The 22,795-nt window shown below is 42.1% G+C and overlaps 1 protein-coding gene across 5 annotated transcripts in view; it reads right to left on the reverse strand.

The window, feature by feature from the left end:
* The window catches only part of FAM234A (family with sequence similarity 234 member A), an 83,588-nt gene that overhangs the window by 39,257 nt on the left and 21,536 nt on the right, over positions 1-22,795 (reverse strand). For all 5 annotated transcript variants that reach the window (XM_088466697.1, XM_088466696.1, XM_088466698.1 and 2 more), the window contains exons 3-6: positions 17,812-17,925; positions 12,132-12,323; positions 10,133-10,263; positions 9,019-9,151 (exon numbers count right to left, since the gene is read on the reverse strand). In XM_088466697.1, the coding sequence (XP_088322823.1) occupies positions 9,019-9,151; positions 10,133-10,263; positions 12,132-12,323; positions 17,812-17,925 (570 nt within the window). The remainder of the gene's footprint in view (positions 1-9,018; positions 9,152-10,132; positions 10,264-12,131; positions 12,324-17,811; positions 17,926-22,795) is intronic.

The raw sequence follows: 22,795 nt of genomic DNA on the forward strand, positions 1-22,795 counted from the left end.
GACCGAGCACCTCGTCATGCACACAGCGGGAGTCGGCGGGTCCTGTGGCTCACTTCACATCGTGGTTACATTCAGCTCCTGAAAAGGCATTGTACTCCAGGTAAGTGTGCTCTTTTAAGCACGGAGACGTCACTTGGATTTTCTTGGTTACATACATGGATATAACCCTGATATACCTCCATAGGTTCAAGTGTCCCTAAATGAATTTCTCATGTCTGGCTATACTCCAGAGTTATTATATTGAGGTATTTATACTTGTGTTTTTGGTTCACTAGTTGACACAGGTGGTGGTGCCCTTATATAGGGTTGCAATCAATTTGATGCTATATTAGATGCTAACTTTACATATATGTAACCCATATCATCTATTCACATATAGACCATTCCTGGCTACTTCTAGCCATGATTATACTGAAGCTGAGGTATTTATGCTTTGTCTACATACATGTATTGTCATGTGGTCTCACATTACATGATGGGATTGCACGTTTTGACTATTAACTTTATTTACACATTGGTGCGGTACTGTGAAGGTTGGTGTCATAAGTGATTGTTGATTACTGGTATTCATCCAATCACGTTTTTGCTCTGTTGATACAGTCAGGTGCATAAATATTGGGACATTGACAGAATTTTCATATTTTGGCCTCTATTCACCACCACAATGGCTTTGAAATGAAACAAACAAGATGTGCTTTAACTGCAGACTTTCAGATTTAATTTGAGGGTAATTACATCCAAATCAGGTGAACGGTGTAGGAATTACAACGGTTTCTATATGTGCCTCCCACTTTTTAAGGGGCCAAAAGCAATGGGACTATCAACTCAAAAGCTATTTCATGGACAGGTGTGGGCTATTCCCTCGTTATTTCATTATCAATTAAGCAGGTAAAAGGTCTGGAGTTGATTCTAGGTGTGACATTTGCATTTGGAATCAGTTGCTGTCGACTCTCAATATGAGATCCAAAGAGCTGTCACTATCAGTGAAGCAAGCCATCATTAGGCTGAAAAATCAAAACAAACCCATCAGAGAGATAGCAAAAACATTAGGTGTGGCCAAATCAACTGTTTGGAACATTTAAAAAGAAAGAAAGCACCGGAGAGCTCAGCAACACCAAAAGACCCAGAAGACCACGGAAAACAACTGTGGTGGATGACAGAAGAATTATTTCCCTGGTGAAGAAAAACCCCTTCACAACAGTTGGCCAAATCAAGAACACTCTCCAGGAGGTAGGTGTATATGTGTCAAAGTCAACAATCAAGAAAAGACTTCACAAGAGTGAATATAGAGGGTTCACCACAAGATGTAAACCATTGGTGAGCCACAAAAACAGGAAGACCAGATTAGAGTTTGCCAAACAACATCTAAAAAAACCATTACAGTTCTGTAACAACATCCTATGGACAGATGAGACAAAGATCAACTTGTACCAGAGTGATGGGAAGAGAAGAGTATGGAGAAGGAAAGGAACTGCTCATGATCCAAAACATACCACCTCATCAGTGAAGCATGGTGGTGGTAGAGTCATGTCGTGGGCATGTATGGCTGCCAATGGAACTGGTTCCCTTGTATTTATTGATGATGTGACTGCTGACAAAAGCAGCAGAAGGAATTCTGAATTGTTTCGGGCAATATTATATGCTTATATTCAGTCAAATGCTTCAGAACTCATTGGACGGCGCTTGACAGTGCAGATGGACAATGACCCAAAGCATACTGCAAAAGCAACCACAGAGTTTTTTAAGGCTAAAAAGTGGAATGTTATGCAATGGCCAAGTCAATCCCCTGACCTGAATCCGATTGAGCATGCATTTTACTTGATGAAGACAAAACTGAAGGGAAAATGCCCCAAGAACAAGCAGGAACTGAAGACCTTTGCAGTAGAGGCCTGGCAGAGCATCACCACGGATAAAACCCAGCGTCTGGTGATGTCTATGTGTTCCAGACTTCAGGCTGTAATTGTCTGCAAAGGATTTGCAACAAAGTATTAAAAAGTGAAAGTTAGATTTAGTATTGTTTAGTTTGTCCCATTACTTTTGGCCCCTTAAAAAGTGGGAGGCACATATAGAAACCGTTGTAATTCCTACACCATTCACCTGATTTGGATGTAATTACCCTCAAATTAAATCTGAAAGTCTGCAGTTAAAGCACATCTTGTTTGTTTCATTTCAAAGCCATTATGGTGGTGAATAGAGGCCAAAATAGTAAAATTTTGTCAATGTCCCAATATTTATGCACCTGACTGTATATAGAAGCCTGATAGACAGGTTATTCTGTTTTTTTAATTTTTTACAGATATTGTTATATAATTTTTCTACTATGATACATGTATGATCTTGTTGGTCTGAGGTCTTGAGAAAGGTTTGGAATGGAACCGAAACGTCGACCATGATCACAGAGTTTCCTCTATTCTACTATGATGTCCAAATATGAATAAATTCTAATGTTGTTTTAAATCGGCGAGTGCATCCTTCCTCTTAGGATATTTATCACTATTTTATCACTATTTTGGGGCTTGCGGGTCCTTGGAAGCACCCCGAAGATGTCTTCATATTGTTGATAGTGCAGAACTTTCGAGCTATATATATATATATATATATATATATATATATATATATATATATATATATATAATGTGTGTGTATGGCGTTATCAGCATAGACGGCGTGATCTGCCCATACAGGGAAGAAAAAGGACACCCACGAGCTGCCGAGTGCAGTAAGTCCAAGGAGGACTGAGGCAGACCAGTCAGGCTGCCTGTGGAGACATTCCAAGCTAAGTGGGACTGTGGCAACCAAAAAGTCCAGTGTGTCTTCAGGCAGTAGGTCCAGGAGGCCAGTGTCCAGACTTGCAAAGAGGCAGGGAGGACCACAAGAGAGACTTTGGGCAGAATTTACGAGGAAGCGGCTTCTGTAAGCCGCTGCTTCCCGGCGGGTTGCAGGTATATATTTAAAACGGCACCCAGAGTCAGTGTAGAGCCCGGCGTGGGCTCTACGTTCTTCTCTGAATTTGTATCAGAGAAGAAAATAAAGCTGCTAGAATGGCCCAGCCAATCACCTGACTTGAATCCAATAGAAAATGTATGGAAAGAACTAAAGGTTAGAGTTCATAGAAGAGGCCCACGGAACCTTTCAAGATTTGAAGACTGTTTGTGTCTACCACAATGGGCCAAAATCACACCTGAGCAATGCATGCGACTAGTTTCTCCATACAGGAGGCGTCTTGAAGCTGACATTACCAACAAAGGCTTTTGTACAAAGTATTAAATAAATTTCAGTAAGTGTGTTCCATACTTTTTCCCTGTGTCATTTCACATTATTACACATACTGTAACTTAAATTTATGGACATCTATGGTGTGATTTCTTGCATGTGTGGATTGCATGGGTTGTTGCAGACATTTGGTGAAAATTTCATTACAATAGCCCCATTACAAATATAATAACCACACTTAAATTAGGGTTGTGAATTCAACGTTTCAGCGCTTTTATTAGTGCCTTCGTCAGGAACAGCATTACAAATAATAAACAAACACACTCACCTTATGTACCCTTCACCCCTGCTAGGAAGGGCCAGCACAGAGGGTACCCCTCTGTGAGGCTAAGGTCAGCATAGCAGGTAAGGTCCTAGTGGGACAACCTTTCCTCATTACCACCCAAGACCACCAGGGTGACAGCGGCTAGGCCCGTGGACATGGTTGGGGAGTGCAACAGCTAAATGTCTGCCTAGGGTACCAAACTGTGCAGGTCCGGTAAGTATATCTTAAGATATGCAGTCACCATATTAACATTTATATTGTCGACATTCAGGATGTATTTAGGGTTAGGCTGCAATTAGGGTTAGGTTTAAATTACATTGTCAACATTTACAATGTCGACATTATGAATGTCCACATCATAAACCGCCCCGTTTCATAGGGAGTCAACTTATTAATTATGGGAACAATATCTTTCATTATGAAGCAGCATATATTGATTTGTTTTAATAAGGAACCAATATATAATGCAATATAAGCATATACAGTACATTTATTATGATTTATTTATGCATCATATTTATTTATGATGATGGCAACACTTATTATTCCATGATGGAAGTGCTAGTTATAATACACACTTGTAGAACTGCAAGTGCCAGCATTCACATGATCGCAAGTGCATGCCAGCATATAGAAATGTAGGGGAAACAAAACTCACCACAATAAAACATACTGTGCACAATGAAGCCATCAAATAAAAAATAAAAAATGTTTCAACACAATAAAAAGATTTCCTCTTTCATATTATGGGAATAACTGTTACATTTAGCGTATAGAGGCTCCTCCTGGACTCTGGCACTTTGAAATGTATTCTCAAATCTTTTGCTCTTCTCTACTCTGTAACTGCCCATCCTTTTGGGGATGCCAAAGGCAGTTATGGCCTCACTGTTGAGGTCCAAGGCTATAATGATTATTCCTTATTTGAACAATCTCTTGATCAAGTCAAAATCCTTGACACTACTTCAGGAACATTACAAAGTAACAGCAGCAAAGACTATGGAGGTCCATAGTTGGATTATCACTTACCAAAAATACAATTTGATCTCTAGTCTAGTGTTTTTGGGATTCCTTCTCGACAGCAGAAAGTGTTTTTTTTACAAGGGACAGATTAGACAGACTCTTTGCAAAAACTAGTAAAAATGTAAATTTGCTCCCAGATGGGTGTCCTTTCATTTTTGTATGAAAGTTATTGGGAAGATGGTTTCAATTTTCAAAGATGCGTAGTCTGAAAGATTTAATTCTAGAACGTTCCAGATCCAACTCATTTTGGGATAGAACAGTTGAACCATCATATGACCCGGCAAGTCTTGTTTCAGGGTAATAACGGATGCCAACCTGTGTGGGTGTTAAAGGGGGTCCTTCATTGTTGATTTCAGTGTCTGTGGTCCTCAGCGGAAGCAAAGCTTCGATTCAATGTTCCAAAAATAAGGGTAGTGCCAAACACTCTAATACAGTGACGACTCGCCTTTGAGGAATTCAGTACGACAACGCCATCAAGCATAAATAACTCACTTGCAATGAAGATGAGCAGGGTCATGCAATGGGCAGAACAAAATGTCCCAGCAATATTGGCAGTGGTCATACAAGTGTAGAACAGGGAGGCAGACTGTCTCAGCAGGCACACCTTGCACCCAAGGTTTCTCAACCCTGAATGTCTTTCAGCAGACTTTGGACAGATGGGGTCAACCTGACATCAACATGATGACATCTCAAATGAAGCACAAGGTGGAGTGGTTCTGCTGAAGGACAAAGGATCCAGAACAAAGGTTTCACAGACATTTCTCTGGCAGTTTTTATCTGATATATGTGCCCCTCAGTGGCAATGCTGCCCCACGTTCTAAAAAAACTATAAAGTAACGTTTCAGAAGCTTTTGGTGGCATCAAACTGCCCAGAGAGCTACTGGTACAACAGACATGCTTAGAATATCTGTGGGTCTGTCATAGAAGATCTTCTAACCAAAGGATCTTTTAGGCATCAGGGACTGGCGTGGCTGGCATTAATGCTGTCGTTGTTAAAGCTATGATCTTTAAAAAGCGGTTATCTGATAGTGATTCAGTGCATCCTTAAAGCTAGAAAGCATGTCTCAGAGAATTATCATATGGTCTGGAAGAAACATGTTCTAAAAAAGACAAAAGTTTCCAACCACATATTTTCCCAAATAAGTTGCCAGTGATTCTGGAGATGAAGATGTTTTAAGTGTGATACATTTGCTAGCACCATATAGTCGTCCCCTAACATCTTGGGATCTGAATTTAAACCATTTAACACTGATGATGTGAAACTTCTTACTTGTAAAACACTTACTTTTGGCTATTTATATGGCCCAGAGGTTGAAGAAGCTGGGAACATCTCTTCCTATATCGTCTTTCTTGAATTAAATGGTCTTTCCAGCCTACAGTAGTTTCAAAATTACACTTAAAACAGGACATTGTCATTGTAGACATGGGTAATAACCAGTCTACAAAGGAAAAGTGATTTTTTTTACTTATTATGTGTTGTTAGAGCTTTGTAGTTGTATGTCAATAATATGTGAATTAAGGAAAACTGAGGTCTTGGTTGTAATGGGCAGCCACGTGTTCTTCTGTGTACACTTTATGAAGTTCCACAGGATTAGTGTTTAGCAGCCATGGATGACAGTTTTGGTGGGATAGTGCTGAGCATTGCAACTGTGAGTTACCTACTTAGCCAGTTTAGGGATATACTCAAAAGGATGAAGCGAGAACTGGATTTTTACAGTTACTAACACCCACCCTGATAACTCACTTGTTGCTGCAGTTTATTTTCCTTTTGTCAGAGGGGGTATTATACCTTTCTAATATCCCTAGGGTTTGGTTACAAGAACAACTGTGTCCCTGCAGGATGTAGGGAATTGAGGAGTGAGGAGAAAGTATTGTGAATACATTATTTTAAGTGTCAGAGTTCTGGAGGAGATCTATACTCTGTGGTGCCAATCTCACCAAATGGAATAAAAGAAAAATATTTAAAGTAAATATAAAAATCTTGTTAATATTGCAAGGATGAAACATGATTTATTTTCTTATTCAACAGCAGGATAGAGAGCCCTAAGGACTCCAATCATACTTATTAGTTATTATCTCATACACATTATAGATTTAGGTCTTACAAAATGGGAATTATGAGCAATGAGAGCTTTGATTTGAAGTATTTCCTCTCAACACAAGTTCATGGTTCTAGCAACAGTCTTTCCTGTGGGTTCTAGCAATTAATACAAATAAAGCAATTAATATTTTGGAAAATAAACAAATACAATCTGGCAAAGTAGGTGGTAGGAAACAACAACAATATAACTGATTTCACCAGGATGCAGCATCATCATTAAGATTACTGCCTATCAAATCTCTAAGACAGTAGTTCCCAAACTGGGTGCACTGGCACCCTGGGGTGCTGTGGGGTGAAACGGGTTGGTGGTCCAGCCTATGTTGAAGATATCTTCTGCGGTCTTACGTTTTTGACAGTAAAAGCATCAGTCATAGGTTTCTATGGGGCTGCTTAATTGACAAATTTACCAAGCTCCGGAATGTTGGCTCTGGTAACTCAGACCATCTTCAGCCGTCGTACCCTATAGGCTACAGTCTAGCAGGAGATTGCTGCCCGCACATGTGTGGTCAGCAGACCCTGCATGCTCAGATAGGGTCCCGAAATGATCACATTAGCTATCGCTTCACTTCTAATGGATCAGATGGACAGGCTCCTGACTCAGCCTGTCTCTGGATGTGTCTTTTAATAAATTTGGGCTTTACATAATTTCTTATTGCCACGTGGCTATTAGAAATTATAATTAACCGGTGTAAAACCCGATCTTATTTATAGATGCAGCCATCTTAGACACTTCCCCCATACTACGGGCCCAACTTAACTCTGAAATAGCCTCCACAATGGACCTAGCCCACTCCAAGATCACAGACACGTCGGCGGAACCTCCAGGCTGCGGATCCATGCCCACAGCGGTGCATTCTGCACAGAGAGTACCCGGTTCTGTGCAACCCTTAGGTAATTTTATTCTACAAGCGAAACATTAAAAATACATAACAGAGCCTTGCTTAACTATGGAAACTATTTCATGTTTCCCTGACATGTTATTCTATCACAGAAATAAACAGGAAATAACTAATCACCTGCCTAAATCCTTTCAGGAACAGTGAAGGAGGCTACCGGTATATGGTAATAATAATTAACAACCTGCAGCTTAGTAGCCAGCTGATATAAGATATCAATCATAAATTGATTAAGTCCACATACAGACAATATGCATCTACTGAGTTATATTATCCCATAAAACCTGCAGGTGCGCCTTGGTAATCCCACATAAGTGCCTTATCTATGCCACTTTGGCGTGCAGCCTGTCCCCTAGTCTGCTGAGCAGGTCTCTCTCCTTATAAAATAGCACCGGAGAGACCCCCTGAGCCTTCCAAGGCAGAATGTCTAGCTGCAGTGCAGTGCAGAACCTGAATGGCAATTTCATACTGCCACGGGTCCTCTCCCAGCCAAAACAAAAGAGTAATGACTGAGGAAGCCGCAGAGTGCGCTGGGGGAAGTGGCAGAGACACCTGGTCACGGGACTATGCGGTACCGTGTACCGGGTCCGGCAATGACCCGGTACACCTGTGGTTGCTCTACCCAGGGGAGCCTGTGGCTGCTCTGACCAGACCCAGTGCCTCCTTAATAAGTACCTTCCGGCATGGTGGATTCTGTAGACCAGCAAAGCTGATTTGGTGAATCCCCCCAGAGGTAGTAGGCAGAGCGGGACTAGGGCTCACAGTAGCCTTCCAAACTAACCTGTGAACAGGCACTTAAGCGCTTACAGCGTAAAACAGAAAATAAATAAAACCTATTTATTTTATAAAATGAATAAAATAAAAGATTAAAAATAAGTGTGCCTTACTTCTAAGGTACTAAACAAAAATACTGAGGATTCGGTGGAGGTGGGAGGGGTTAGAGGGGGAAGAGTTTTCGTTGGATTGATTTAGTACCAAAGCTGTGATTGGACAAGCTCTGACAGTAGGGCTTATGTTTGGAGTGGCACATATTTCTGCAGTAGTTTGGCTTCTGGTCCTAATATCTCCTGCCTCATTTTCTAAAGCTGATCATAGACCGCATGATAGTGAAGACGATCTGGCAGAACGCACAATGTGTGGAACAAGGACACGACAATCTGAACTTTTCGTATATAATAATAGCATGAAGTTGGCAGAATGACGGTTGGGAGGATCGTACAGGTTTGATAAACAAATCAAATGATCCAGACTGTTTGAATGTCCATACATTGAACGAAAATCATTCATAAAAGTCATTTCATCAGCTGATCTGAACGATTACAGTTCAGTGTAAGGCCATCTTAATTCTTACCAAGCCCATCCCCCGCCTTGCTTTTGGCATCAAATTTTTGCTTACTGAAGCAATTTTGCTGCAAACAAAATAAATGCAACATTTAGTTATTCTATTTATGAAAAAGTGTTACCTGCATAGAATAGGACATACAGCGCCTTTGACTTTGTAACATGCACGTAATGACTGCTTGGTTTTCCATTACCAATGCTCCAGTTTTGGCCAATACGCTCACCACTTTTCCCTGAGAATACAGCGCTCTGTAGCTAAAAGACGACAAAAAAATTCACTGATAATGAACATTCAATAAATGTTGCACCTTTCATTTGTATTGTGCTCCTATTAGAGTCTAGGTTGCTTTTAGATGCAGATAATGGCAAATAGTACTGGTATTGGTGTTACTCAACTCATAAAACAAGACACAATACAGCAATGTAAGTCATGTTTTAAAATGACAAATTTGCTGTTGAAACTGGCTTCTTTCCTGTAAATTGCACAGAGTGGGCCTGATTCAGAGCCGCACACAATGCCGATGTTGACATGGTTGAGCTATTTTTTTGTGGATTGTTTGATGACTGCCCTCCTCCCTCCTGTCTCCCGCTGGGCGCTCCCCGTGTCCTCCATGACTGCAGCTGTATTGGGATCCTGCTCATCTGGCTGATGTTGGTTTTGTGGAGCTGATTTTCCTGGCTGGGATTTTTACTGCACCTGCTGTAGACTTGGCCGAGGCTGCCCCTACCTTCTTCCTCTGTGTGAAGCCAATTGAATTTTCCTGCCGCTCCTGGCATTTTTTAGCGTTGTGGCTGCCATCTTGGACTTGCTGGCTGAGATCTGTAGTTCTGTGCTTTCTGATACTGGCTGTTTCTTCCTGTATAATCTCCAGTTGAACTTCCGATTGTCTCTGAGGAGCTTTCTGTGCCCTGCAGGTTGGTGCTTTCTGGGACCGAATTTGTACAATATGGGGAAATCGTGTTGTACCTCTGAAGCTGTCTGCAACATGTAGGCTTCGGCAAGTTCCCGGTGAGTCCACATTGGGCAGACTTGCCGGGACCTCGCCAATGCCTGCATGTCGCGGACAATTATATTTACCCCCATGTGAACTACAATGTCTGTTTTCCACACTGCTAATTATTCTTGAATTCTTTACATTATTAACATATAACCGAACTGCTGTTGGGTTTTGTTAACAAAACTGAATTCACTGCAAAGAAAGAAAATTACAATCATGAAATTTTTGCACTGCTTACTTCATCTGCCGCAGCAACAAAGACCATTATATCTTCTACTCCATCCTGGTCTACGTCTGAAATTTTCAGCACTGGATTTGTAACAATTGCTGTAGCTTCAAAGCCAGTCCTTTCCCCCCACAAAGTGTTTCCTGGAAGACAAGGAATTAACCGGAACATGAATCATATGGGTCTACAGAGTAAAATAATGGGCTTGATTCTGAGTCATAAATAATGCGAGCGCAACTCCAAACGCATTGGATGCAAGTAAAGTGTATGTGATTGCATTATCGGCGCATACACCTAGCCCCCAATAGATGCATCTGAATTTGGCATCCACAATGTATATGTCTGACTCTGAATAGTGAGTAACATAGCGACAATATACTCCAACACACCCACAAAAACTGCTCTCTTGTGTGCTTTTGCATTTGTTGCCACACAGTAGCCATGGAGAAACGCCCATTTAACAGCTTCAGAGAAGCGGCTAAGATGATGATGCATAGATGCACATGCAGCCACGACACATGTGCAATATTCCAAAAATCGCTAGATGTGGGCGCATTTGAAGTTGCATTAGTCAGAATCTAGGAATCAACAAAATAACACAACCGGGCGTTAAATAAGAATATCAATAAATACCAATTTATCTGTATGAAATATATATCAAAGCTGCTACCAAATTTCCAGCCTCTAATTAAGCTGATAGGATTATATATACAAAATAAAAACAGGTACATAAACACATGGTTCACCTCTTAGGGAGCGCTTAAGTGTAGACTTTAAGATCAGATATATATATAATATCACAATTTCTTATGATCAAGTAAAAAACAAAAATAATCAGCAATTATAAAACGATATTAAGTATCCCACGCAATTCGTTACATTCATAACATATGATCAAAAGATGGTTCACTTCAATGAAATGTCAGCTCAGAGTAATATTGTATCCAAATGGATTGAATGCCTCTGGTTCAATAAACCAATAACGATATTAAAAAGTCATGATAGCGCCTCCTGAGAGTAGGAGCTCCCCATACTGCCCACATGACAGAGAAACGCGTCAAGTGAATACGCTCAGGAGGAGCCATCATGTAACTAATTGTGTAGGATACTTAATATAGTTTTATAATTTTACATGTTTTTTACTTGATAGTTTTATAATTTTACATGTTTTTTACTTGATCATAATAAATTGTGATATTATATAGATCTGATCTTGAAGTCTAGACTTAAGCGCTCCCTAAGAAGTGAAACATATGTCGATTTACCTCTTTTTGTTTTGTATATACAATCTAGGAATTGATATGGAGTTGAACACAATTTTGCGGACAACTCTTTTTAGTACTGTGTAGAACTACAGGTTGTATATATCCCTACTACTTCCAGCTGAATGGGCGTAACAGGGTAGTCACACATAAGTGTTCTGAGGACGTGCTGTGTGCGAGTGTAAATGGAATGGCATACTATGCAGAATTGTGCGAAGGCAAAGATCCATCTGATGTCAAACAGATCTCTTGCACCAGGTACAGTGCTGGTTCAAACAAAAACGGATAGTGACGACAGCTACTTTAACAAGCCAACTGATGAAGACAGTCGGCCACATAGAGGTGTACAACCATGCGTATGGGCAAATATCCACTCTTACTTCTGTGTGCACAGAGCGGCTGTGCTAGCAACTGACTGGTCATGCAACTCTGAATCAGGCCCATAGTCCAAACGTGATAATATTATCCAGACATTTTGTACTTCACTGTTTAGCTATATGACCATAGAACTAATCTATTGGTCCACACATAATTCAACATAAGACTGTTTTCCACCTTTCTAATTACATTTTGGCCTAATCTATATTAAAAAATCATAGTAACATGAGGAGAAAGGGTTTAAGATTTTTATATTTATATAGAGAAAAAATATTGCTTAATGCTATATTTCAAGAGTATTCAAACAAAAATAAAAAGAAATCTAATACTGTATAATCTTTTATAAAGATTTGTACAGGTAAAAAACCTACCAGTTTCAGAATCAATTGCTAAAATGGATGCAGATCCCCCAATAATTAGGCAGCCAGCACGTTCTACGCCACCAAGATTCTGAATACCACACTCCACAAGCTGTACATCATCATCAGCCACAGGTCTGACCCACAAGGTACTTCCATTTGTCCCAGACAAGGCAGATAAAAAGTAGCATGGCGAGTGGAATCCTGAAAATATTCAAAAAGGTCCAATATCATTTATATTCATATCTAAGATATTAACATTCCATTCATCACCAATTTACCTTAATGTTCAACTTCAACCATTGTTATGTTCTCTTAAATTGATTTATTTTTAACATCAGATTCTCCTAAACATATACAACTGTTAAAATACACCTATTAATAGAATACTATGCATTTATAATGACTAATGAGATCAGTAGCTGTCAGAACCCCTCTGTTAGGTCCAGTAAGTCTGTGCCCAACTATGCAGACCCTGGGATTAGCACACATACAAACAGGGGCGTCATGTGCCCATTTTGTACAATGGACCAGGTCGCTGTCCCCACAATGCCGCAGCATGTCAATCATGCTGTGGCTAAGGGGGGACCAAGAGCGGTAACGCAGGACCTATGTGCAGAACAAGTCAAGCATGCACAGACCCACAAATATCAGATATGTACGTAAACCATCTGGTTTACAGACATATCTGAATCAGGCCTATAGTAGTTTAGATTCTGTATCAGCTAGATTCATTTATAGATATATCTTTATTTTGAAATAGCTGAATGTTTGAGTCTTATGTTGTTCAAATTTGTTTATATGTGGACAGGCCAAAACATGAAATATAAAAAGTTCCATGCTCCTCATAGCATCTACCGCAATCAGACAACTCACCACCAATACATTTCCAAACATTTATAGAAATTAGCTTTTGGACCTCCCAAGCATCTTCCCAATGCACACTGTAAATTTTGCTGGAATCATGGGATAAAGGGATTTTTGTCCTTACCAGTTAAATCTTGGGAACCAGCTAGTTCATCCTTTTACCCAGAAACACAGGCTCCCTCTCCCCTATACCCCACAACCTCAGCTAGAGATCCAGTTTAGTTAGCCCAATGAGAGGGAGAAGGAAGACCTGAACCTTAAGGAAGGAAATCCGAAGTCCCAAATTCAGGCCAACATAAAAGGACAGGATCCGAGACAAACGGAAAACCCGAGTGTTAAGACGGCAAACCTCACACCAATAGGTCTGCCATACTCTGTGATAGATCAGAGGATGGTTTCCTAGCACTCCGCAGAGTACAGATGACCGAGGTAGACAAGCCTTTTCCCTTAGGATGGATGTCTCAAGAGCCACCCCATCAAAGCGAGGCGGACGAGGCCCGGGTGCAGACATGGACTCTGAGACAGGATGGCAAGAAAGGGAACGCTACGGGGCATCTACAGACTGGCCAAGAAGGTCAACATACCAAGCTCGACATAGCCAATCCAGAGAGACGAGAATTACCATACCAACTTCAGTTTGCAGAGAACATGCGGGATCAAAGAGTTTGGGGGAAAGACATAGAGGAACGGTATGATCCACTCGAATGCTAGGGTGTCTACCAGAAAAGCTGGACAGATTTCTGGTGCGGGAGTAGTACTCTTTTTGATGTGACAAGAAGCCATCATGTCGATGTCCCTCATGGCCCCTTTGCTGCAGGTTCCGCCTTAATGATAATTTTATATTATATTATATATATATATATATATATATATATATATATAAATCGAACTGAACATTGACAGCTTTGTGTTGGAGAAACAGCTTGGCCTTGCACAGGGCTTTGTAAACTGCCCGGAGCTCCGAGAGATGCTGATCGGATGTAAAGCTTCCTGAGTCGATCATCAACATAAAAGGTGTGATGGCACGTTACTGCCTCCCAATCTGGAAGACTTGTATCGAAGGCAATTTGGACCTGGATCCAGACTGGATGACCCTTGTCCAAGTGGGAGAGATGAAGCCACCACATCAAATTGTAGCGCACTTCCCAAGACAAGAGAATCTGTTGAGATCGAAGATGAAGGTGGGAGCGGGTCCATCGGGACAGAATCTCCAACTGAAGAGGTCTGGTGTATTCCACAATGTTGAACGTGCCCAAAATCCGACTGCAGGCGTGGAAGGACACTCTGCAATTACGAAATAAGGTCTGAATCTTGTCCTGTAATGTGATCAACTTGTCCAATGGGGAAAAATACCCTCTGAACCTTAGAATCCAGCATGGCTCCCAAGTGAAGCATCACCTGAAATGCAGAGATTGTGGACTTTTTCCAGTTGATCAGCTATCTGTAAGACTGAAGGAGGGTCACCGTTAGGTGAAGATGGTCCTGAAGGACCCCTGTGACTGTGGTGACTGTGCCAGAATAAGAAGGTCATCCAAGTAATGAATGATACGGACCCCCTTGTGTTTTAGATCCGCTGCTATTACCGCCATGAGTTTCGTAAACACACAAGGAGCCGTAAAAAGCCCAGACGAGAATGCTCGGAATTGGTAGTGATCCTTCCACACAGCAAACCTGAAGGAATGTTGGTGATCCAGACATATGAAGACATGCAAACAGGCATCTTGAATATCCAAGTCATGTAGTCTCACGGTTCCATTGCCAGAATAGAAGAGATTCCATCCGGAATCGCAGAACACGGAGGTAATTGTTGAGCGTTTCGAGGTTGAGAATTGGGCAAAAGGAGCCGTCCAACTTCTGAACAAGAAACAGGTTGGTATGGGATCCTGTTCCTTTTTGAGGAGGAGGAGGAATTGAAATGATGTCATGGGACGCCAGCAGTGACCAAATGAAGTTCCTCAAAGCCACTGCCTTTTTGGGGTCTGATGGAAGACCTGTGGAGAAGATATGGCTTGGGGAGCGATCCCAGAAGGTGCGAGTATAACCCTGGGAAAAAAACCTCTTACCCAGGCGTCTGAAGTAGTCAACAGAAAGTTTGCTGCAAATAGTAGAAGACCCGCACTGGAAGTTCCCAGGAGCAGGCCCGCCCAGTCAAGCCACTGGCTTGTCGGCCGGCTTGGGTCTGGATGATGGGCCGACCAGGACTGACGGCCTCTGCACCTGTAAACTTACAGGAGGAGCCGTTACCTCAAGTAGCACTGCACCCTGGCTTTGCTTTGCGGATGAAAGGAAAACCTTTAGATTTAGGTTCCGCTGATGGGAGGAATGCTGTCTCTAAAGCCGCTACTGTAGCCAGAGTGTTATCCAGTTCAGGCCCAAACAAGATATTATCTGAGAAAGGTAAGGCTTCTACAACCTTTTAGAAATCATAGTTCCGTCCTCCAAGTATGCAGCCAGAGCGCTTTTCTAGCAGCTACTGCGGAAGCAGAGACCTTTGAGGAAAAAGAAAGCCAGAGTCAGTGGCCGCTTCCCCCAGGTAAACACTTACCTCGTGATTGAGGTCCACCTTGGACAGAAATTCAGATTGGTGGGTACTATTGCGAAGGCCTTCCTCAAGAGAATCTGCCTAATGCCCTAGAGCTTTGGCCACCCAAGCAGAGGCTAGAGCTGGACGAAGAGCCACACCTGCATTGGAAAAATGGATTTTAGTACGTTTTCCTATCCATAGTAACCTTAAGAGAAGCCGCATTCAGCATAGGAAGGAATTTTCACTCTGCCCTATCTGAAGCTGAGAGAGGGTAAAAGTTCAAAATGAGTTTAGACACCAGTAAACGCTTGTTAGGGTGTGTCAATTGAGGAGACAATGGAAATACCGCCGCCGCCTTTTCTTCCATTTAAAAAGGGGCGCATGCGCCGTAGGCATGGTATTAGAATCCTTAACTAATAGAGCAGACTTTACTACCTTTAACAAGGCATCTACATCCCTGGCACTGTCAGTCCTCTCGAAGAGACGATGTTTCCACATCCAATGTCACAGACATCCTCCTCCGGGCAAGAGGAGTCCCCTGACGGAGTTGTAGCCTGAAAGAAGAGGAACAGAGGGGTCTTGTCTAGACGACTGGCGTGTAGATGGTTGATCCAGCCTCTGTTGTAGTGAGGTAGATACCTGCACTAGGCCCTGGACCGACTGAGACAAACTCTGAAACCATGCTGGCTCAGGTAGTGCTGTTGTAGGCAAAGGAAGAGCGGGCCGAGAGGCCTGCAGCTGGGAGGGCAACTGTAACATAGCCTGTGACATGGTTGGATGCCCAAGCTGGTTCCTGAAGGAGACCCACAGCCACTGCTTTCCTGCAATGCAAGTTTCACACAAACCATTGTTCTTCTGGTTCTGAGCTGCAATAGACACAGAACAGTTCTAAAAAGAAACTGTGCACAACAGCCCCTGGGGACTTTCGCTGCCTGACCTCTGGAAGACATAATAATGTGTACCAGGAAATACTCCAACACATTTTGGTATAATAATAACAGTACTGAGGAAAAGACACTGAATGTTGAAAGGACCACTTAAGATAGGTACCTAAAGCAGTAAAACAATGAATTAATGAGCACCTACTAAACAAATAAGAGTGTCCCCAATTTTAACTAACGACTAACAGATGTTAAGTACTAACAGAGGTTGAGTAGAAATTTGACTGAGGTTAAATAGTGAGAAAACAGTTTAAGAATAGACACAGTGTAATAGAACACAGTACTATATAATTACAGGCACACAAATAAAGCATTCAATGCTGGATAATGCAATAATGCAAATAATGGGCAATAACTGCTCAACAATCATACCCTAACAGGGGAGAAAGGAACCGGATTCTATAACCTGACACCTGGGGAGACAGGTGCAAGTGTCTCATTCTCTGTAGCAAATCAGGAAATATGAAAATGGCCACCTGACGTCTGCTGAGGGGTGTAGAGAGGCGAAGAAGCAGCCCTGTGGCGGGTATCCTAGGGCAGGGAGCGCGCCAAGGGATGGGGGAGAAGCTGACCTTCCTGTCTGGCCGACCCCAGGGAATGTCTCTGCTGAGAAAGAGCACCTCCTGTTATAGCCCGCTTCCCTGGTGGTCTAGTGGGGGTGCAGAAATAGACCGGGACCCCACTGCCAGTACCACCGGTCGCTTCCCTTACCGGATGAAGTAAACCGCTAAAATGCGGCTCTCTGCAAGCAGAGAGCTGCCTTACCTGTCCACAGCGTTCCGGATGCGGCTGAGCTCCGGTCTGTGTGAGCAGGAGCCGGTCGGGATTACTGATCCTGTCACCAGTGCTCCGGCCACCGGAACAGGGGAGGAGTGGCAGCAGGGGTATCAATGACACTAACCCACTGCCCGCTCAGTATACAAGAAAATAAAACTAAACTAAGCAGAGGCTGAATTGGCAGCCCCTAAACCGTTTCCACTCCTGAGGCAACAAACTAAAACGTGCTCTCTGGCTGAGGTGGCATTGTATAGGAGAGGGAGCCTGTGCTGCTCAGTAAAAAAGATTAACTAGTTGGTGCCCAGGCTCCCCTGCTCCACTCTATACCCATGGTTCCCAGTCACCCCCATGGCTGTAAGACAAAGTTTAGATGATCAGACGAACGATGTGGGCAAACTGGTACCAACTATCTAGCTAGGAAATATAGATTTGGAGAAGAGGGGGACTCTTAAAATTTGGTCTTTTACTACATGATTTAAATAATAATTTTACACATTTTAAAAATTTACTGTAGCATTTCTTTATACATACATCCATCTACAGTCACCTGCAAGGGGAGCAGACCAACAGTAAAACACAATACCTTCATCAGCACAGGACACATTTAAGTTGCTTGAATTGTCAGTTTTGAAAAGAAAAATAACATCTTTCACTGCATCATGATTCACATCTTCTGTAGCCAGAAAAGCATAACCAACTGTTACACCGGAATAAGAAAAAAAAACACATTACACAGTTATTATATTATCAACAAGCAATAAACACTCATAATTATCTTTCAGACAGAATATGAATGCACCCTAGATGCCATAATCACGTGCAATGCAATCACAGAATTTAAACTTGAAAAGGATGTAACTATGTACTTAATGAGCGCAAGGTGTAGAGCAGCGGTTTTCAACCAGTGTGCCGCGGCACACTAGAGTGCCGTGGCCAGTTGTGAAGTGTGCCGCGGGGCTGTCAGAGCCACCGGGCACATTTTACCGTACTTCAGCATCCCGGGCCGCTGAGCTCCTCTGGGAGACTCAGGCGCGCCCGAGCAGTGACCTGCAAAGACGCGGCGGCGTGACATCACAGGTCACGCACGCCGCGTTGTCCACTGCCCTCCAGCCCGCTCCGCCAGCCAACGCCCTACGCCAATCAGCCAGCCCGTGCTCTGTCTCTCTTTACCTCCCGCCCGGCACCAATCAGCCAGTCCGCACTCTCTCTTTATCTCCCGCCCGGCAGCCTGCCTGGAAGCCCGCCCGCACGCGATCCTGCTGCAGTGTGAGTGACAAGGGGGGAAGAAATCTGGGTTTTGTTTGTGTCGGTGGGGACCAGCCATATATCTTTTTCTCTAAGTGGGGACCAGCCATAGTTTATTTTTTAGTGGGGACCAGTCATGTCAATTTTTTTTTTAGACTGCAAATGTTTGATCTATGATTATAGATCACTATAATGCGCTCAAAACCTGTGACTGAATAGTCTGTGTCAATTATAGATATGTGAATTAATAATATTGATAATCAATAAGTTATTGAAGAATTTTATTGGGTAAAAGTAAATAGCTTTAAATCTCAGGGATGGTAGTTCCTGGGCTGAATATGACAGTCAGTCTTTTGGACATATGCCGTCTAATGGCAATGTTCAGTCTCTGAAAGCAAAGATAGAAAGTTTGATAAAACAAGAAAAAATTCCAAAATCAAATCACTCTGGATCTGTGGAAGCAATATTGCTCCAGTGGTGGAGCAGGAACTGGAGACCTTTCAGTGTATAGTCAGTATTGTAGTGTAATTGGATGTTGGTGCGGCGTCCCGCACTTGTGATTAAGTAGTAATCGGGGCTGATGATGGATAATACACAGCTGGCGGTTCTCAGTGTGATCTTCCCGGGGTAAGTAGTACGGACCCTGTACCAAGTGTCTGGAGGTGTGTTGCCAAACCTCACCGTAGCCGCAGATCGCTTCCGCAGCTCACCCGGCGATATCAGGTGATCTGTGGTGCGTCCCGCCGGTCCACGGTTAGGTATGCAGCAAGAGGGGGAGAGACGGCTGTGGTACTGAAACCAGGCACCGTCTCCCCTACTACGCTGTGGACTCACCTCCCAGGGACTCCGCAGAGTCCGCTCTTCCCCTTGCCGGCGTGTTGCAGTCGCGTCCTCCTCTTCTCCAGTATCTCTCGGCGGAGTCAGCTGCTGGAAATGATGTCTGTTCAGCGCTGTCTGCTCACGTGTGATGTCCTTCTGGTGTCCAGTTCCTTGCTTCTTTCACGGTGATGTGGCCAATGCGTTTCGACCCACGTGGGGTCTTCCTCTGGGCGGGATTGGTGGTGTGTCTGAGTTCTCGGTTTAAGTACACAACTTCCGGATACGCCTCTCTTTCTAATTGGTTGGCAGGAGGTCAGTCTTAGGTGTTCCTGGATTAGTTCTACTGCCAATTTGCATATGTTAGCAGCGTCTCCCATTCAGCCTTGATCTCTTTAATTATAGTGAATTACTAAATCATTACATAAAGTGCCAAATCCTGCACATGTGAATTCTACTTTATAAGCCAGTATCTGGTTAGCTTTGTATTGTTTATACTGATGATGTAGCGTGTATCCTTATTATTATGGCACTTATAATATGGTTATAATCCGCTAATGGATACTCTCTATAATGGACCTGGGGGGCTGTGTTTATTATAAAGAGCAAAAAATAGAAATGAGAACCCAAACGTAACTAAAAGGATTTAAATAAAAACAGAAATAAAACTGGAAACATCAGGGCTATTGGTGTGCAACATTATTAATGGTGATATATAATCAGAATTTGAATGAACCTCAATTAGGTGGACAACAATGTTAGTGTTGATAGTCAGAATTTCAGATGGATATCACTTAGACATTATTTGTTCTAAGGCAATGTGTACCTAATAAGCGAAATTAGACCCACCTTACAGTTCCTGAATATAAGGTTCTTTATCATGTTGATAACAGATTAGAGGTGAATTGGTTATTGTCCCTGTGTATTTGGATACAAATAGTGACTATAATTGGTCGCATAAAAGATGATTACATGTTTGTACTGACTTATTTAGTCACATACGATGGACTTGATTTCATTATCTAGATTGAGTCCCTTTGGGTATAGGGTTCCCATTTGAATCATGGTTTTGAGTTCCTCTTTGTTGATGTTTAATAAAATCCCCACCCCGCCAGTTCTGCCTAACTAGCCTTAATGCACAGAATTCCAGACTTGCTGGGTCTGACTGATGAAATATTTTAAAATGTGCTGAGAGGGGGTGGTTGTCGTTACCCTTTGTTATATTGTAAAGGTGTTCCTGTAGTCTTGTTTTTAGCGGACGGATAGTTCTTCCGATGTACTGTTTCTTGCATGAACATTGTAATAAATATATAACCCTTTTACTGTTGCATGTTATACTGTCCCTAATTTTCCACGTTGCATTATTGCTTGTTGATCTCACAATTAATTTTGGTTTGGTACTTCTTTGTTTGGTTACGGTACATGCCTTGCATTTTCCACAATAGAAAAAACCTCTCGATCCCCCTAATTGTTTTAGATGCCAAGTCTTTGTCAGTGTGTTTCCTGTGGAGTTGGTGTTCTTAGGTGGTATATGGTTATTGGTAATCTGCATCTTAATGTCAGAGGATTTACGGAATATTACTTTGGGTTTCAGTGGCAGGGCTTTGCTTAAAATCTCATCGCCTAATAGGATAGGCCAATGTTTGAGTACTAGCTTTTTAATGTGCTTAGCTTGGTTGCTATACTCAGTGATAAAATAAATATCTTTGTCTCCGTTTGTATCAAGTTTTAATTTATATGTTAGGAGAGAATCTCTGTCACTCTCCAATACTGTCTGGAAGGCTGATTCTACTTTATTTTTGTCATATCTCTTCTCTATGAGTTGTGATTTAAGTTGTTCACTTTGTACTGTGAAATCTTCTCGTCTGGAGCAATTTCGCCTAAGTCTTTTGAATTGGCTTGTCGGTATACTGTCTAGCCAGATGGGATTATGGTTACTTGTGGCTAAGATAAAACTATTGACATCAACTTTTTTATGATGTATGCTAGTGTGAATATCATTATTTTCTACAAAGATGTTCAAGTCTAAGAATTCAATTTTATTTTTACTGTAATTAGTTGTGAATTGTAAGTTGTGGTTGTTGGTATTAATGTATTGGGTAAATGATATAAGTGACTCTTCATTCCCTTGCCAAATGAAGATCACATCATCGATGTAGCGGGCCCAGAGGACGAGGTTTTTTTTTTTTTTAGTGAGGACCAGCCACATGTTATCCAGCCATGTATTTGCCTATTTAGTGGGGAACAATGTGTTTTGGTTTTTTTTTTAGTTTATGTGGGGCCAGCCATGGGTTTCTTTTTCTGTGGGGAGCAACGTGGCTGTTGTTTTCTGTGGGGAGCAATTCTGTGGGGCGCAATGTGGTATGGTTGTTTTATTTCTGTGGGGCGCAATGTGGTATGGTTGTTTTTTTTTTGTGGGGAGCAATGTGAGGGTTTTTTTCTGTGGAGTCCAGCCAATGGGATTGTTTTATTCTTGTGGGGGCCAATGTAGTGTGTTTTTTATTGTTGTGTGGGGAAATGTAGTGTGTTTTGTTCCTGTGGGAACCAACGTAGTGTGTTTTTTCATAGTCTGCGCACACCGCATCGGCGGATAGTGTGCCTTGGCAATTTTAAAATCTTGTGTAGTGTGCCTCGAGTTGAAAAAGGTTGAAAATCACTGGTGTAGAGTAATACGGGATATTCCTGAAGTGTGCTAACAAGTCTGCTATGTGGAAGCAAATGGTACCAAATATGTTTGTTATAAACGTCATTTAAGTACAACTCTGTTGTTTATTAGGACTACTACCAGAATACGTGAATAAGTGAACAACATTACATTCATTTGCAGAGCATTTTCCAGGGGCATGGGCTCCACAAGACCATTTACTTACTTATTAACAGTTTATTATATAGCGCAGCATATTCCGTTGCACTTTACAATTGTAAACATTAATAGAACAAAACTGGGTAATAACAGACAGATATATAGGTAAGAAGGCCCTGCTCGCAAGCTTACAATCTATAGGTAAATAGGCAATGATACACAAGGATAGGTGCCATATATTGCATTTGGGTCCAGCCAGAATGCAGTTGGTTGGCTGCATGATCCTGTCACACAGAAATGTCGACCAAATGTCATGAGGATGTGAGAGAAAGACGATGTGTGAGATTGTGTGTGGACTGTAAAAGGGGATGTAATTAGATATGAAAGCTATGAATGTTATGTGGGAGGTTCTGGAATCTGATAAGCTTGCCTGAAGAGGTGAGTTTTCAGGGAACGCTTGAAGGATTGGAGACTAGAGGAAAGTCTTATTGTGCGAGGTAGGGCATTCCATAGAGTGGGTGCAGCCCGAAGAAAGTCCTGTAACCGTGAATGGGAGAAAGTAATGCATGGGGATGTAAGACGCAGATCTTGTGCTGAGCGGAGAGGTCGGGTTGGGAGATATTTTGAGATGAGTGAAGAGATGTATGTTGGTGTGGTTTGGTTAATAGCCTTATGTGTAAGTGAAATTATTTTGAATTTAATA

Source organism: Taudactylus pleione, unplaced genomic scaffold, assembly GCF_031769625.1.
Source record: "Taudactylus pleione unplaced genomic scaffold, aTauple2 ptg000066l, whole genome shotgun sequence".
NCBI classification, from domain to species: Eukaryota; Metazoa; Chordata; class Amphibia; order Anura; family Myobatrachidae; genus Taudactylus; species Taudactylus pleione.